The 15,910-nt window shown below is 34.4% G+C and overlaps 3 protein-coding genes across 5 annotated transcripts; 1 reads left to right on the top strand and 2 right to left on the bottom strand.

The window, feature by feature from the left end:
* Positions 1-953: 953 nt before the first annotated feature.
* Positions 954-2,555, bottom strand: Pex2 (peroxisomal biogenesis factor 2). 3 transcript variants are annotated; one of them, XM_077432457.1, is made up of 6 exons: positions 2,188-2,325; positions 2,031-2,108; positions 1,900-1,961; positions 1,536-1,821; positions 1,239-1,463; positions 971-1,138 (listed from the first exon to the last, which is right to left on the bottom strand). In XM_077432457.1, exons 1-6 carry the CDS (start codon positions 2,218-2,220, stop codon positions 1,055-1,057), a joined length of 768 nt encoding a protein of 255 aa, XP_077288583.1. In that variant the 5' UTR covers positions 2,221-2,325; the 3' UTR covers positions 971-1,054. The 3 variants fall into 3 exon arrangements, with proteins under 3 accessions (XP_077288506.1, XP_077288660.1, XP_077288583.1); XM_077432380.1 differs by having other exon boundaries at positions 954-1,138; positions 1,536-1,961; positions 2,188-2,555; XM_077432534.1 differs by having other exon boundaries at positions 955-1,138; positions 1,271-1,463; positions 1,536-1,961; positions 2,188-2,346.
* A 3,753-nt stretch (positions 2,556-6,308) lies between these two features.
* On the top strand, positions 6,309-10,330 carry Eaf6 (chromatin modification-related protein EAF6/MEAF6). The gene is made up of 4 exons (XM_077427588.1): positions 6,309-6,650; positions 6,734-6,937; positions 7,513-7,549; positions 7,629-10,330. The coding sequence occupies exons 1-4, from the start codon at positions 6,309-6,311 to the stop codon at positions 8,102-8,104; spliced, it is 1,059 nt and encodes a 352-aa protein (XP_077283714.1). The 3' UTR covers positions 8,105-10,330.
* Positions 9,622-14,169, bottom strand: LOC143919670 (osteopetrosis-associated transmembrane protein 1). The gene is made up of 5 exons (XM_077442103.1): positions 13,956-14,169; positions 13,508-13,809; positions 13,077-13,315; positions 12,833-13,004; positions 9,622-12,730 (listed from the first exon to the last, which is right to left on the bottom strand). Exons 1-5 carry the CDS (start codon positions 14,036-14,038, stop codon positions 12,669-12,671), a joined length of 858 nt encoding a protein of 285 aa, XP_077298229.1. The 5' UTR covers positions 14,039-14,169; the 3' UTR covers positions 9,622-12,668.
* Between the last annotated feature and the right edge of the window lie 1,741 nt (positions 14,170-15,910).

Below are 15,910 nucleotides of genomic sequence, written 5' to 3'. Positions count from 1 at the left end.
ATCAGTAAATGTCTGGAATAAAACAAAATATTATTATTATTACGTTATTGGTATTGATTTTGTCTAATTTCGCTCCATAACACTGGTTTATTTCAAACGCGTGTTGTGGCGAATAATTAACATGCCAACTCAGAAGTCGAATTTTCACTTTTAACTTATTAATTTCTTCTTTCAAATTTTGAATGTAACGCATAAATGTCTATATATAAGGCATTTATTACAACTATATTAATATACGTACATAATCAAACTTGCAGTATCATTTAGGATACTCATAAATTTGTGGGTTTATTATATAGTCAACATTTATAAATTATAATCATTACTTTAATGATAATTTAGAATATCTATTTAATTTACGAAATGCGTACTTTCCAAAATGTTGATACTTTTATACTTACAATATCTGAAAATAAAAATTGCATATTTTAAGTATTTGCATAACTATATTTTTGATTACCATGTAAAATAGAATATATTTTTAAATTTTTTAAATGTGATAAAGAGTGTCATATCTCTTATATTTTATTATAATGTTACAATAAATTTTTAATCTTTATTCTGTTGCATTATTATTTTCACATTTTTTTCATTCTAGCCAAATTACCCAACACTGCTCGGGCAAGTGAAAGTTGGAAAAAAAAACGTAAAAACGGAGCATTCGTGGACTCCAACCTCTCCCAAAATCTGTTTACAGTCAAAGTTAGAGTATCACAAAATAGGATACGAAATTAGGTTGTTCTAAATAAATTGAAAGTTGTTTTGTATATTAAGGTCTATTCATATTAGCACAGCACAGACCGGCAGCTGCACATAAGAATGTACCATAGAATACTTTCCGTAATTGCTCATTACGTGAATTTGCCGGTCTGTGCTGTGCTAATGTCAACTCTCCTTTAAATGTATATTATATTTAAATCATAATTCCCAAAACTAATTAAGAACTAAGAATTAAATTAAAGTAAATTTTACCAAACCAATACGTTTATTTAAAAAAATATATATCAAACATAACAATTTAACATTCTTCAAGTTTTAAAAATTAAATGTATATTTAACCACACGGAACTCGCATAACTGTTGTTCCAGTATATTCGCACAATGGACATCTGTATTTCGGGTTAGCAATTTTATTGGACTGAAATTATAAAATAGTTTGACTCCACAATAACATGATTAGTATTATATTAAACATCATGATTATCATTATAATAAAAGCATTGCAAAAAATAACATACTTGTAAACAAAAATGACAAAAAACATGCTCACAGCCCATGTAATGTGGCAATATAGGATTATCCCTACATTCAGCACACTTTGTTTTCTTCGTCATAATTGGATTTGAATTCACAAAAGACGAAAATACTGTTTTCTTCCGGGAAAATATGTTGAATGATCTATCTTTTATTAATCTTCTAACAAACTGTGTATTCAAAAGGGGTGCAGCTACTCCAAAAAGTTCCTGCAATACAATTTCCATATTACAACCCAAATAAATTGCAATATTTCATAGCAACATCAACTTAACACTTACAATAAAACTGTGCCACAACAATTCCCTCGTCCAAGATAAATCTGTATATTGATTACTTATTTTAATCATGCTGATAATTTCTAAATTAAGCAAATATTCAATTAAAGTAGGTTTTTTCCCCGTTTGCAAGAATCTTATCATATTGAAAAAATCACCAATCACTTGAAATCTTTCAAGTACTATCAAAAAATTTTGTGCCCTTTTATTCGTCGTGTAACTAATGAAAAGCCTATCCTTCATATATTTCAAAACTACCGTATAGCCATATAACCAGTACATCTTACTTCTAGATAAAAATTTATCATCATATTTGAGAGATAACATTTGTTGGCCAAAGGTTTTAGATGATTTGAAAATAGAATACTTAAATATTATGGATCTGAGTAAAAGTTCTAGTTCTGGAGTTATTGGTGTTAACAATCCTGGCTAAAAAATAAATAAAAATTAATTTATAACATTCAATTGAAAACACTTAATACGCAATCTTCCACTTACAGATAAATACTTTGTAGTTTCTAATAATTGGGCCTTGAAAATTTCCACCACTTCCTCATCGAGCTGCTGAGCATCGAGCTGAATAGTCAAAATGTATAAAAATAATAAAATGTTCAAAACTCATGATTAAACTCAATCAAATTATATAAATAATTACCTGGGTAACTCGCGGTACATAATTACTACTCATTTTGAATATTAGCAAATTGGCCTTTTAAAACTCACATTTTGACACTCATCGACAAGATGTCATAATATAACGACCATAAGACTCGTTTAGTCGACCGTACACAATGAACAGTTGACGACTAAATGCGAAGTTAAAATTATGATGAGAACAAATAAAGTTTGTTATAACTAGTAATTTTTTATTCGAGAATAATCTATAAATATTATTCAAATAATTATCATTTAAATAAGGGTTTTCTGTCACGTAACGTGGTGGAACGGCGTTCCGGCACCAATTTTCGGTTCGGTGATGTTATATTACTAGGTCTTATGGTCGTTATATTACTAGTCAAATGTGAACCGGTCACAGGACAACTGGTCGCTCTAGATCGGTCACAAATGATCACCCGTCACACTAAAACTGTTCACGAGAAAACTTGTCACACCCTAAAACTGGTCACGAGAAAACTGGTCACACCCTAAAATCGGTCAACCAGTTTTCTCGTGACCGATTTTAGGGTGTGACCAGTTTTAGTGTGACGGGTGATCACGTGTGACCGATCTAGAGTGACCGGTTGTCCTGTGACTGGTTCACATATGACTAGTAGTCCGTTTACCCTATTTTCACGGTATTTTTAATATTTTGTGGCGGCTCGCTTATACGACATGGTCGAGTTTGGTTGCCTTCCTGCGAGTGGGAACCAACTCGGCTGGGTTCGGAGAGCTACTACTCACTCTGTCTTCAGCTGTCATATAATAAACACGTGCATCAACATGCCAGTCGTCTCATTCGTTCATCCTCCATACTGGTGACCCCCGACATCGAGCCACGCAGCCTCGATCAATTTCAACATGCCGCTCATCCCTGCCTCGCCGAGCCAGGCGAGAGAAGCTACCCGCCGCGCCCCCATCGCCATCAACACGCGTCGCGGCCCGCGGGTGACAATAAACGAGCAGACACGGCTACCTACCTATCTACCTATCGACTGGAGTCCAGCAACAACGTCGACGAAAGGTGCTTTAAAAAAATGGGGGAGCGAATGAGACGACGATCTTGACAGCTGGATGTGGAGTCATGCGCGATCCACTACACATAGAACGGTCATCCAGCACCACAAGACATACACCACCTCAGCACCATCATCATCATCATCATCAAGGCCCCGTCCGTCCCCACGAGCGTCGTCACGCCGAGACGGGCGGTAGCGCTACAACACCTCCACGAGCCACAACGACTCACAGTCCAGCTCGGAGTATCATCAACCACATCGATGCCCCTGCCGCCCCCGCCGCCCCACCAACCGACATCAGCCTCGGAAGAGCGGCGCCGCCGCAGCATCGCATCGCATCGGCGCGACCATCGGACCAGCCACTGTCCTGCTCGCGACGTCACCGCCCTCGAATCTACCGACCATTCAGGGCGGTACACCTATGTACACAGCGGATGACCCACGTCAACAATTTTTTTTCTCCCCACGTAATAATTTTTTCTCTTTGTGTAACAATAATTTTTTTTCTATTGTAAAATTTGTTTCTTTGTAATTTTGGTATCGCTGATACTGGGGGGGGAGTGATGTGGCGGCTCGCTTATACGACATGGTCGAGTTTGGTTGCCTTCCTGCGAGTGGGAACCAACTCGGCTGGGTTCGGAGAGCTACTACTCACTCTGTCTTCAGCTGTCATATAATAAACACGTGCATCAACATGCCAGTCGTCTCATTCGTTCATCCTCCATAATTTCAAAATCAGTTAGATGAAACAATGCTTATATACATACATAGTTCGTCAAAATAATAAAATAAGCAAAGAATTTTCGAATTGTTTAAATGTAAATTATCAAATTAAAATCAATCAATTCGTTTGAAAGTAGAATAAATCTCCAGAACTAAATGGAATCCAAATAGGAAATATTCTCCATTCGAAAAATACGATTTCATTGATTGATAAATCAACCACAATAAGTTACACAACATTAAAAAAAAGGAATCAAGACGATTTTCCAGGAGACAAAACTTTGGAAATCACTATATACTATGTATGTACAATTCAAATATGTACATACATAGTATATGTATATATGTGATGTTTTTATAATTTTATTTCACATTCAGACTTAGTTATACATTTGTATTTGTTAAACTTTTAAATATAATTTAAAAATATGATGAATTTTGTTTAATTTTTAAACATGCTATACACCTATTCACCCAACACAAGCCAGTCGCGTAACTACTATGCCGCACGTGCATACGGATTTATACATTTAAATTTTAAAATGTTATGCTCTCACATACATTTAAAATTTTATGCTCCAAATTTGATACGTAACACATTGCGTGTCGAATTTTCACCCACCTGTTCTCCTTTTCACGACATCCAATAGTTTTCCGGATGATAAAATAATAATAATAATCAATCAATAAAATTATCTATAAAAACGATGTTAAAATAAAATGTTTTTAAAATATGTAATTGCATAATTTGCGACTTTGAAGGCGAGGAAAAAGAATATTGTAATTATGTGAGTGAATTTATTTTTAATAACAAAAATAATAATGGGGGCCTTTTTCTAACATTTGCATGCAGGCCCAATTTTCTTAGTTACGCCACTGACACAAGCGTATTTGTTCGCGTCAACTCTCGGTAATGGTTAGTCAGCGGACCCAGAAGGTGCCGTGTATTGTTCAAAGGTTGTAAATGCATTGTTAAAGGTTTGCCGAACCTTTTTTACAAAGGATTTACAACAATGGAACAATGGATAGCACTGTGACTATCCTACCTCTAGTAATGGTAAACGGGTTGGTTGTCAAATGTGAATCGTTAACAGGATAACCGCTTGCATTAAAATCGCTCGCGCGGATCTCCCGTCGCATGAAAATTGGTCGCAATAAAACTGCTCGCAAAATTGGTTGCAAATATTTTTTTTTTACGAGATTTTTATTATTATCGACTAGACATATAATTTTCGAGGTAAACGGACTACTAGTCATATGTGAACCAGTCACAGGACAACCGGTCGCTCTAGATAATTTTTGGGTGTTTTTTTGTTACCAATTTTCGAGTCTGACTAGTTTTCTCGTGACCAGTTTTAGGGTGTGACCAATTTTCTCGTGACCAGTTTTAGCGTGACTAGTTTTAGCGTGACGGGTGATCACGAGTGACCGATCTAGAGCGACCCGATTGTCCTGTGACCGGTTCACATTTGACTAGTAATCACCGAACCAATTTTCGATTATATGTCTATTTGGAAATAACTCATATCTCCGCAATTTTCATGCGACGGGAGATCCGCGCGAGCAATTTTCATGCGAGCGGTTGTCTTGTTAGCGATTCACATTTGACAAGTAATCACCGAGCCCTCGGTAACAGATCTGTACGTATAGAAAAGGGGTGTGCCCCTACACGTCTATAATGGCGATCTTTCGCCGCGACTCGGTCAACGTGAAGAAGAGGCATAAGATATTGTTGCGTACGGGTGGGTGGAGGATCCAAGTAAAAGGCCAACAGTCGTTTCACAGCATTTATTGATGATTCAGGAGATACACGCAGTGTCACTGCTAAGTCCAGAATGAATTATATCGCCTACGTACCGCCTTATAAAGGGTAGATCTCTCAGGACGCCTAATCTGTTTACCTGTTGTATAGTCACGTATTCGGATATGTATTTCCAAGACATTGGGTCTTCCCGTACCGATTCTGAGAAATAACTAATAACGGTCATTGTTTAGCCTAAATGCACTTAGAGTCCAGATATAATCTTTGGAAGTAAGTGCATGCATTTAGTTAACCGATAACAGATATCCGTTGGTCTAAGTACAATTCGCTCAATCCACGGCGTACGTAACAATATTTTCGAGAATATTCTCAGAATTGTAAACTAGGGTATCCGATCTAGATGAAGGGTCCCACCCTAAGTATCCGTAATCTTTGAGTGTCATCATTAAGTATTCACTGTTGTCTCTATGAGCAATCATCGAATCTAATGTGACCGAACCGAAGATGCAGTGGCGTTGACGTATGGCCATAATAGACGGTGTTACGGTCGCGCAAATGACAGTTATCGGTTGTCAGTTGTCAGTTGCATCAGGGGTGATCGCGGTGCGTGTAAGCATGGTGCACTCTCCAGCTGTAGTGGTGCCCGGTGACGGCAAAGGCGCGCGCAGCTCGCGGCCGAGCAAGACGACGGGCGCGGGCACAGGGGCGGGCGCGGGGTCTGGGTCGGGGTCGGGGGGCGCGGGCTCAGGGGGCGCAGGCGCGGCGGGGGCGCTCGCCCCCGCGCCGGCCGCCGCCGCCGCAGCCGCCACTTTGGGCCAACCGAACAACCGAAGCGCCAACAACAGCAACACCAACACCAACACCAACACCAACAGCAACAGCAACAGCAACAGCAACAGCATCGCCGACACCCGACAGGAACTGCTCGACCTCGTCAAGCGAAAGGCTGAAATTTCGGTATTCGGTATCGTTTATCTATCATACAATCTTTCGCACATTCGCACAATTCATTTTCTACAATATCCCAATATGTCCCACAGGAGACTCTAGCCAGCTTAGAGAGACAGATATACGCATTTGAAGGATCGTACTTAGAAGACACGCAATTGTATGGAAATATCATTCGTGGATGGGACCGTTACCTGACCACTAATAAGAGCACCAATCCCAAAGCGGATAAAAGGAACAGAAAATTCAAAGAAGCGGAGCGACTATTTTCTAAATCTTCAATCACTTCTATGGCAGTAAGCATTTGCAATCATATGTATATGTATACATTTTTGCGGCCTTAGTTAAGAAACCCCAACGCGAAAATTATTAAGGCGCAAAGAGTATCAATTAAATTTATTCGCATTTTATGAAATTATTTGGCCGAAAATTTCAATAGAGTAATTATTTTCGAAAACGCATTTAAAACTTATTGAAAAAATTGATTTTGCGCTGAATTGCCAGTGCACCGAATAGTCTGTACACTGAGTTGTCGGTGCGCCGAAAGGTCGGCGCTAAGTTGACGTGCGCTGAGCTGTCGGGGTACCGACAAAAACATGACCGTCTGCAGGTCGAAAAAAGGACTGATAAATTTTTTTTATTTAATAACTGCCATATTAATTAAATAATTTTGCCATTTTTATTAAATAGTTAAGGCCATAACCCATGCAATGATATTTCATCAGGCACAACTCTACATAGTTATATTATAATTATGATCACTCGCTTATTTCTGTTGTATTAAATTTTATTTGATTAATATGATTTTTTTTATTTTGCTATACTTTCATACATTAAATTGTTTTATTAAATTTATAAATTTTCTTTTTAGGCTGTGAGTGGTTTAGTCGATCCGGCTGAAGCTAAAAGTGAGCCTCATTTTCATTACCGGTTGTAGGTTGTCTAATTATCTTATGTATAATGGTTATTACTTTTATATACTTGCAGCCGAAAGGAACAGTGAAACAGATTCGCAGACTAATGACGATTCTTCAGATACACAAATGGGACCGAACGTAAATCATTTGAGTCATAGCTCACTGTCGCAAAATAACCATAGTCATAATTCGTCTGAAAATCTCAATTCGACCCCTCAGAAGAATCTTGGCAAACATCACACTCACAACGGAACCGCCAATACGGAAAAAACTTCAATATCACACAATACAGTGTCGACCAAATTCAATTCTGGTCAAAAAACGCCCAGTACGCCCATCAGCACACAAAAGCAATTGGCAACTGACAAATTATTGGGTGGTCTCGATAGCAGACCGGGAACGCCCAAAGAAAAAGAGCCAGTTTTAAGTTTGGGTTTGAATCAAAAGACCGGCGAGAGTGGCACACTATCAGCAAACAAACACAAAACTCCAATGTCCAGTGGAAGTGCCAAGAAAAACAACAACAAAAAAGCTAGACATAGATAATTTAAACACTAGATTTTATAAGACAAATACAGTGATCTATCATTTTGAAAATTACTCTGGTATTAATAAGAAACTTTATCCTTGTTTCCCAGAAGCGAGATATTTTTAAAATAGCAGCTTGTTACAAAAAAAAACAGTATTGCTATTTAACTTTATGGATATACATACATGTATGTAATTTAGTTTATAAAATGCTTACATAATGCAATGTTAAATATTTCGATTTATTATTCCCTATGCCAAGGTTTTGTAACCGTTTCGAACCACGAATCTAGTATTTTGGTGTTGAGTGTTTAATTGTTCTTGTTTGAAAAAACATTTTGTAGGAATCAATTCCATTGCCTATTGCTAAATAAAATAAAATTTAATATCCATATTTTTTTCATAATTTTCTAGGAAATGATAATTACTAGATTTTACAATATTCAAACTTATGTACATATTCAAAGTGAAAAATTTTTTTTTGTGGCAAGATCGCATGTCTTATAAAACTGTGGAAGTAACATAGCTTGTATTTTATTATTATACTATATCATGTACGTAGTAATAGATAAAATTTTGTGATTGCGGGAAAATTCGACCTTGAAATTTTGAGTGATTTAAACTCGGAATCGTTCAATGATCACGTTTTCACAGTATAGAAAAGTGTTTGGGTTAGATGTTTATGTGTTTATTTTTGATAAAATTCGAAACTGGCCTGAAAATTAGACCTGAGTTTGGTATCAGTTACTGAAATGTAATTTTTTTTTCAAAATTTTAGGTTGACCAGTGTTCCTTCTAGGTCACCCGTTATTTATAAGTTTTTTGATTCAATCATCTCCTGAACGGCTAAAAACTTTCTACATGTAGTACATATGTAGGCACAGAGAGATGTAATAAGAAAAGAGGGACCCTTACGAATAAATAATTGTTTTTTTTTAATTTTACACGGTACGTCTATAAATACGCTACATCGCACGGAATACAATCGGATCAATTTACTTATAAAAATGTATCCCATGTTGTTTATTGTTTGTTTTTGAATGTATTGTGCAATTTTTACCGATGCTTGCCCATATTGCGAGTAATATAAACAAACGGAGAAGTTTTTATCGGACATACGTCGAGCACCAAGCGTCAAATACGACTGATGCTAAAATTATTTATAATAGATCTGTCCGTGGACAAAATGTCACTTGACAACAATATAACACCTAAAGCCACTTCTATTAATATTACATTTCTCTGTGTAGGTATGATAAATTTCACATACTAGTATTTTTTAAATATTTTTACCTCGACAAGAAGTACATAATACGTTTACTCTAGAGCATTGGTCCCCAAACTTATTTTCCCCGTGGACCCCTAGCTCAGTATTTTATCCTTCGTGGACCCCCTCCCCCAGGATGCCTAATAGTGAAATTTTATAATTTTTTTAAATACAAATATGAACACACTGATAAGTTTTTTTGTATAGTGGAGAATTGTAAAAAAAAATACATATATTTTTTATTCTTATCTTTATTGATTTTTTTTTTAATGAAAATGAACAAATCAAAACAATAAAATTCTTACATAAAATAATAAATTCTGTTAATGAGAGGGATGAACCTGATGCTCCGATATCAATTGGTCAATATTTGAGATCAAATTCGTAAGGTACAGTCGTAAATCTCCACGCTCAGTGATTTGCAACCGATTTCTTTTTTTCGTAAGAAAATTGGTAACTGCACTAAAACCTCTTTCCACGAGATACGAAGAAGGAATTGCTATCAAAAACTTTCTTGCGATAGCCCACAATACAGGATAAGCAACAGGGATATCTTTCTGCAGCCAGTACTTCTGGTAAAATTCTAAACTCACATAAATTTAAGAGATAGTTTACTTTGACCTATTTAAACCCACATTATTTTGATTAAATTTAATTCCATTGATTCCGGTCCGTGGACCCCCAATTACATCTCGTGAACCCCCATTTTTTTTCTTCCTGTCAGGAACCCCCTGGCAGTCCTCAAGGACCCCCGGGGGTCCGTACGGACCACTTTGGGAACCTCTGCTCTAGAGTCTAGAGTAAAACATCATATTTAATGTTTTGCGAAATATTTCTCGAAATGAAGTAAGTGAACTTATGCCAATTTCAAATATAACGGCTCATATGTATATGTACGTTTTAGCTTAATATCAAGTAACATATGTATAGGTATATAATAAATTTAGTGAATATCTGTTAACCAGAAGTTCTAGTTTACTCTTGTTGGCTTTTTCTTCTACAATTTTTTTCGACCCTTCAAATATGTTTGCTCTTCATGAGACAAATTTACTACAATCCTTACATCATATAAATAAAAAATATTAATAAATTTGACAAACAGGAAGTGGGATTTTTCCTCGGAAAAGTCAAAAATGTTATTACCACACGATTTTTCTACCCTACTGAACATATCTAGCTGAAAAATTATTTTTGTATTCTTTGTACTATCTGAGTTAGAACCTGTGAACCAAAAGTAGTATTTATTTTTAAACAATATTTAATTATTTTATTTTGACTTCTCATATCTTCTTGATGTTTTATGCCTATGGTTTTTATATTGATATTATGTAAAAAAAATATAGTAGATCAGTCAGTAGGTGATAAGCTCCTTTGCTCTATTTCCAATAATTTCTTTTAGAAGAGTCCACTGTTAAGATATAATTATGTAGATATTACGGCCCGTAGCAAGGTTATTTTTTAGAGGGGCGCTGAATCAGATGCGTACCTACCCTATCCCCAACATTTAAAAAAAACGTTTTACAAGCTTTTTATCGCTCCTAGAATTCACTGAAAATTAGAGCACTTGTATGTAAATATTGAGTACGTATTCTTTAGCACATTTAAAAGAAATATTTATCCAGGGAATTCATACGGCTACAATATCAAGTTGAATAGAATAATCGATTTTTCGTTATTTGTATGGTATTTTGCTGTTTTTTCTTACCGCTTTAATACGGTTTGCTTGTTTATTTGATAAATTAACTTTAAATTTAACATAAAAAAGGTGAAAATTCGCGTACACAATATATTTACAAAAATGTAATTTTCAAAAATTGAAAGCACCAAAAAGTCAGCCACGATAAAATCGATGCATTACTGTTGAAAGAAGATATAGGACTGAGTTTTTTTTTTGTTAAAGAAACAAAATCATTAAAATTTAGCCAGAATTTAACATTCGTGGTTTATTTTAGTTCGAAAAATACCAGAGCAATATACTACATATATTTGGAAACATTCATAACTATACATCAGATAGTCATTGGGGCAATTGCAAATAGACCGTTACATCAGTGTTCAAAGTAAGAGAGCAAATGGTTTTGCTACAAAATTAACAATAACAAAACCCTCTACCCCGATCCCTAGCCTAATCAGAGCTGCCCAAAGTACAGCCCACCTAAAGATTTCGATATTCACTGGAGGTAAAAAATTTAATTTAACAGATACTGATTTTTTTTTAATTCTCATCACTAATCGATATCGTGTGATATATTTCGACATAATTTTTATAATATATTTTTTCAATTAAGGGGGTCAGGCGCACCCACAGACCCCCCACGGGGCTACGGCTGTGAGAGATATACCTAGTTTTGTGGTGTTGTGGCAACTACGAGGCACTGGACATTACCTCTACATATGTGCTAGATGACACAATTTTTTTGACCAGTTTGGTCGATTTCGAAAAATATTGTGACATCTTCCCTGAAATTCGGTTTCAAAAATCTTGTATGAACATTGTATTAAACTATTCACTGTTCATAAACCTACCAATATTACAAGAATCATAATGAACTACAGAAACCACAAAGATAGTATGTATGAATTAACATGTACATATATACATTTAACTAAGGTGACCAGACGTCCTCCTTTGAAGAGGATTTTCCTCCTTTTGGAAACCTTGCCCTCCTTTAATCAAATTAGGTAATCAATGATATCTGGAAAAATGAAAAATCCAAACTAGCGGTTGAAACATTGGCATGAATGATTATAGTTAAATGTAATATAAATATGGATTGCATATCGTTCTTGAATTTGTTGAAGAAAAATGAAGATCTATTCAAAAAAATACAAAGAAACGATTAATATTGTTGAGTTGAGTTAGTTACATCAAGTAACTAAGTAAAATTTCAGTAGTTTTCTAAAGGTTTTTGAACTTTGAACTGTTTTTTTTTTTTGATAAAGTAACATCATTAAAATTGTAATAAATCGACAATATGATCAATAAAGAATAGTACAAGACGATTTTTTTTATATTCAATTTTATCAAAGTGTCCTACTTTGACATTTTCAAAATATAGTCAACTTAATTTAATACCTAAAATTAAATGCATACAAATTCAAAAACAATGAATTCTGAATTCATTAAAGCGAACTTTAAATTACAAATTTAACATCATAAGATTTCCAGCATGTTATTTATTTACTTATTAATAAGACAATATGGCATCTCAACGCAGTTTAAAATATTTACGTCAAAATATAGGAAAATAGTTTGATATCACAATTTTAATATAATTTAATTTCACATACACAGAATGAATAAAACGATAAATATCAATATCCATTTGATAGTGATGTACTAGGTTGACAACGTAATGTTTCTGCAAAACGGTTTTCTAAAATAAACAAAAATTTTGAATATACATACATACATGCATACATATAGTATAAGTAGAGGATTCATAATTTTCTAAATATAAGACAAATTCAGTACATACGTTCAACCAATCTTGGTTTTGAAGAATTTTCACAGTAGATTTTGGCCAGCAAGTAAAATATCGCTGGTAAAGCTGTTATTACTCCAGTACAGCACAAAAATATCAATTCAGGAGTTCGTCGAAGCCTACAACAGTTGAGAACATCACTCCAAATCGCACGAGTAGCATTCATCTACAACCCAATTCATTTTTAGTGGACATATAAGTTATCATATTTGGTTTTCATTGATTGTATTTTGCTTACCGAGTCCACAATATCCATGCAAATTCCTACAGTTTCGCTTGACCCCTTTAATGACTCGTAGAATGAATTCAGTGTCACATATTCCGTCATACAATCTTCGCAAATTTTATCTGTGTTGTTTCTTATGGTAGGATCTTTTATATGATCATTTATACATTTTTTGGCACTATCAAAATATGTGATAAAAGTTTTGGTCTGATTGGACAATGTAGGCTTTCCATCGGTCCAATCAAAACATTCTAAAATTAAAATATAAACAATTAATACAATAGATAAAATTCCAAACATTGAACAATAAACTAAGGGTCATGTCAAATATTTAACATTTTAATATGATGTGCATAAATTCGTTGAATACGTGTTTTGTATTAGTTAGTGTAGAGTTTCGTAATAACCCAATAAATACATATGTACTAAATAAAAAATCTCACTTTGGCAGAATGCCCTTTTCCACAAGTCTTGAACGTTGGAGAAAATGGATTCAATCACTTCTAAACGATCCATATTAATAAGTTTGTCTTTGCATTTGGTTCCATTCACCTCAACGGTAAGAATATTTGTATGAGCTTTTTCAACCTTCATATACGAGTTGACGCAAAGTTCACATAAGTGAATTGGATGAGAATAATTTACAGTACAATATGTGAAATCAGAAGAACTGTCGGCGAACTCTTTAAGCGCAGTGTCACATTCACTATCACGGATTTCATAATCATTCTCGTTATAGTAAGAGCTGAAAAAATTGTATAATTAAGCTACTGATAGTTTTCACGTACACCTTTTATACTTTGCGTGATCCAAAAAAATATTGGGCTCAATCGTATTAAAGAAAGAATTATTAATTATACTAAAAGATTTATCTTAATATATAATACTAACAAAATTTCAGGTAATTGTATGCAGTTCGAATGGATACAGACACACATAAAAATGAAAATGTAAAAAAAAATTCTAAACGTCATTTTATACTATGAATAACACAAAGAAACGTCACAACACAAAAGTTAAAATCTAGAGTGACACAAAACCTGCTGTTTATTAACCTAAAGAGATCACAAGAACGGCCATTCACAAAGCAAGTCATTTGTAACGCAGTTGGTACCTACTGTACGTCTGTACCTACTACTTATGTACGGTTCGGTGATTACTGGTCACAAATTACTCGTCACAAAGTCACTAAAATCTCTATAACGGAACATCTGGCAGCCGAAAAGTCCCTCATACTAACGAGAACTTGAGTGCCAAATATTGTGTATTCGCGATTTTCATGGCAAAAATTGTCTTTGTGACCACCCCAATGTGACGAATAGTCCAATTACCACATTTCGCACATCCATTCACGTCTCCGTTTTGGCTGTTTTTGTTTATTTATTTGCACGCGTAATCAATAATTACACGCACATAAATAATATAAGCAAACTGTGTCGACCAAATCTTCGTCCATGTTTTGTGAAGTCTATTTGAAAACTGTGAGCTTAAAGTAGTGATCAAATCTTTGAACACATATCTGGCAGATACAACAATTAGTGACCAAATGTGTGAGCAAAGTCTTCAAAGAAGTGATCACTAGTTTGAACTCATGTCTGGCACCGGCATAACAAGAACTCGAGTACCAGATATTCCGTATTCGCAATTTTTGTGGCATCGCACAATAATCCGTTTACCGTCTTTTATATCACGTATTTATTTTGTTTGATACTTTAGTTAGAATTTATATATATATATATATATATATATATATATATATATATATATATATATATATATATATATATATATATATATATATATATATATATATTATATATATATATATATATATATATATATATATATATATATATATATATATATATATATATATATATATATATATATATATATATATATATATATATAAAATGTCATCATCGGTATGAGAAAGATGATTTCTGTGCAACTATGCGCGTATTTTTTTTAAAAACGACCGTTAAATAAGCACGCTGGACTCTTTTCGTGGGTGTAAAAAAGAGGCGATTTATAGATGTTTGGCGGCTCCTAGCTCCTATAAAAATAACTAAAAAAGTAAAACGATAGATGCATCCCAATAGTGGATATCCATGGCATAGCATATTAAAAAATAATTTCTCTAGTGCCATAATCGAGGAAGGGAGAAGTGTAATACGTTTGTATGGACAAGGCGCTGGTGTCCAGCCCTCTTAATATTACATATACCCCAATATTTTTTCCTAAACCGAAAGGAATACTTTTAATTTAGAGAATCAAGGTTTTTTATGTTTTTCTAAGAAATCCTTTAATTTATTGAACTGAAATTTTACCAAGCTATTCATAAAAGTTGGTAAGCATCCGTCAAACAGAAGTGGCAGTTTATGTACTCTTGTTCAATTTTTTCTTCCACTATTTTAATGTGTGTGCTCTTCACGTAAAAATTTAAGTATAATTGTTGTATCAATGTGATGAAAATAAAAAAAAATCACTAAATATAATAAGCCGGAAGCTTGCTTGTCAAAAATGTTGTGACAACGATTCTTTCCACGCCCTGAACATATTTAACAGAAAATGTATATTTGTATTATTTTTGTACTAACATAGAGTTGATAAGGTTTTGGTCGGAATTCGTAAGCCGGAAGTAGAACTTTTGTCTTGTGTAAGTTTTCCTACATTTGTATTCAATTTGTGTTGAAAATATTCATAGCCGGCATGTGTGAACGTGTATGTACATTTTTTATTTTATTATTCTCGCTATCTCGCCAATTACAAATTACAATTACAATTACAAATGCAGCATTTTTATAACAAGTCGTTGAATTACGAGACACTGAAAAACTCGCAAA

Source organism: Arctopsyche grandis, chromosome 1, assembly GCF_051622035.1.
Source record: "Arctopsyche grandis isolate Sample6627 chromosome 1, ASM5162203v2, whole genome shotgun sequence".
Classification (NCBI taxonomy): domain Eukaryota; kingdom Metazoa; phylum Arthropoda; class Insecta; order Trichoptera; family Hydropsychidae; genus Arctopsyche; species Arctopsyche grandis.
Note: the sequence above shows the minus strand (reverse complement) of the source record. Positions and strands in the feature narration are given on the sequence as shown.

Coding starts and splice junctions, on each gene's coding strand:
- Eaf6 (XM_077427588.1), top strand. CDS start 6,309: ATGGTGCACTCTCCAGCTGTAGTGGTGCCCGGTGACGGCAAAGGCGCG. Junction 6,938..7,512: donor CTTCAATCACTTCTATGGCA/GTAAGCATTTGC, acceptor TTTTCTTTTTAG/GCTGTGAGTGGTTTAGTCGA. Junction 7,550..7,628: donor CGATCCGGCTGAAGCTAAAA/GTGAGCCTCATT, acceptor ATATACTTGCAG/CCGAAAGGAACAGTGAAACA.
- Pex2 (XM_077432380.1), bottom strand. CDS start 2,220: ATGAGTAGTAATTATGTACCGCGAGTTACCCAG. Junction 1,962..2,030: donor AAACTACAAAGTATTTATCT/GTAAGTGGAAGA, acceptor TTTATTTTTTAG/CCAGGATTGTTAACACCAAT. Junction 1,139..1,238: donor TTTGTCATTTTTGTTTACAA/GTATGTTATTTT, acceptor TTATAATTTCAG/TCCAATAAAATTGCTAACCC.
- LOC143919670 (XM_077442103.1), bottom strand. CDS start 14,038: ATGACGTTTAGAATTTTTTTTTACATTTTCATTTTTATGTGTGTCTGT. Junction 13,810..13,955: donor ATACAATTACCTGAAATTTT/GTTAGTATTATA, acceptor CAATTTTTTCAG/CTCTTACTATAACGAGAATG. Junction 13,316..13,507: donor GAAAAGGGCATTCTGCCAAA/GTGAGATTTTTT, acceptor TTTTAATTTTAG/AATGTTTTGATTGGACCGAT.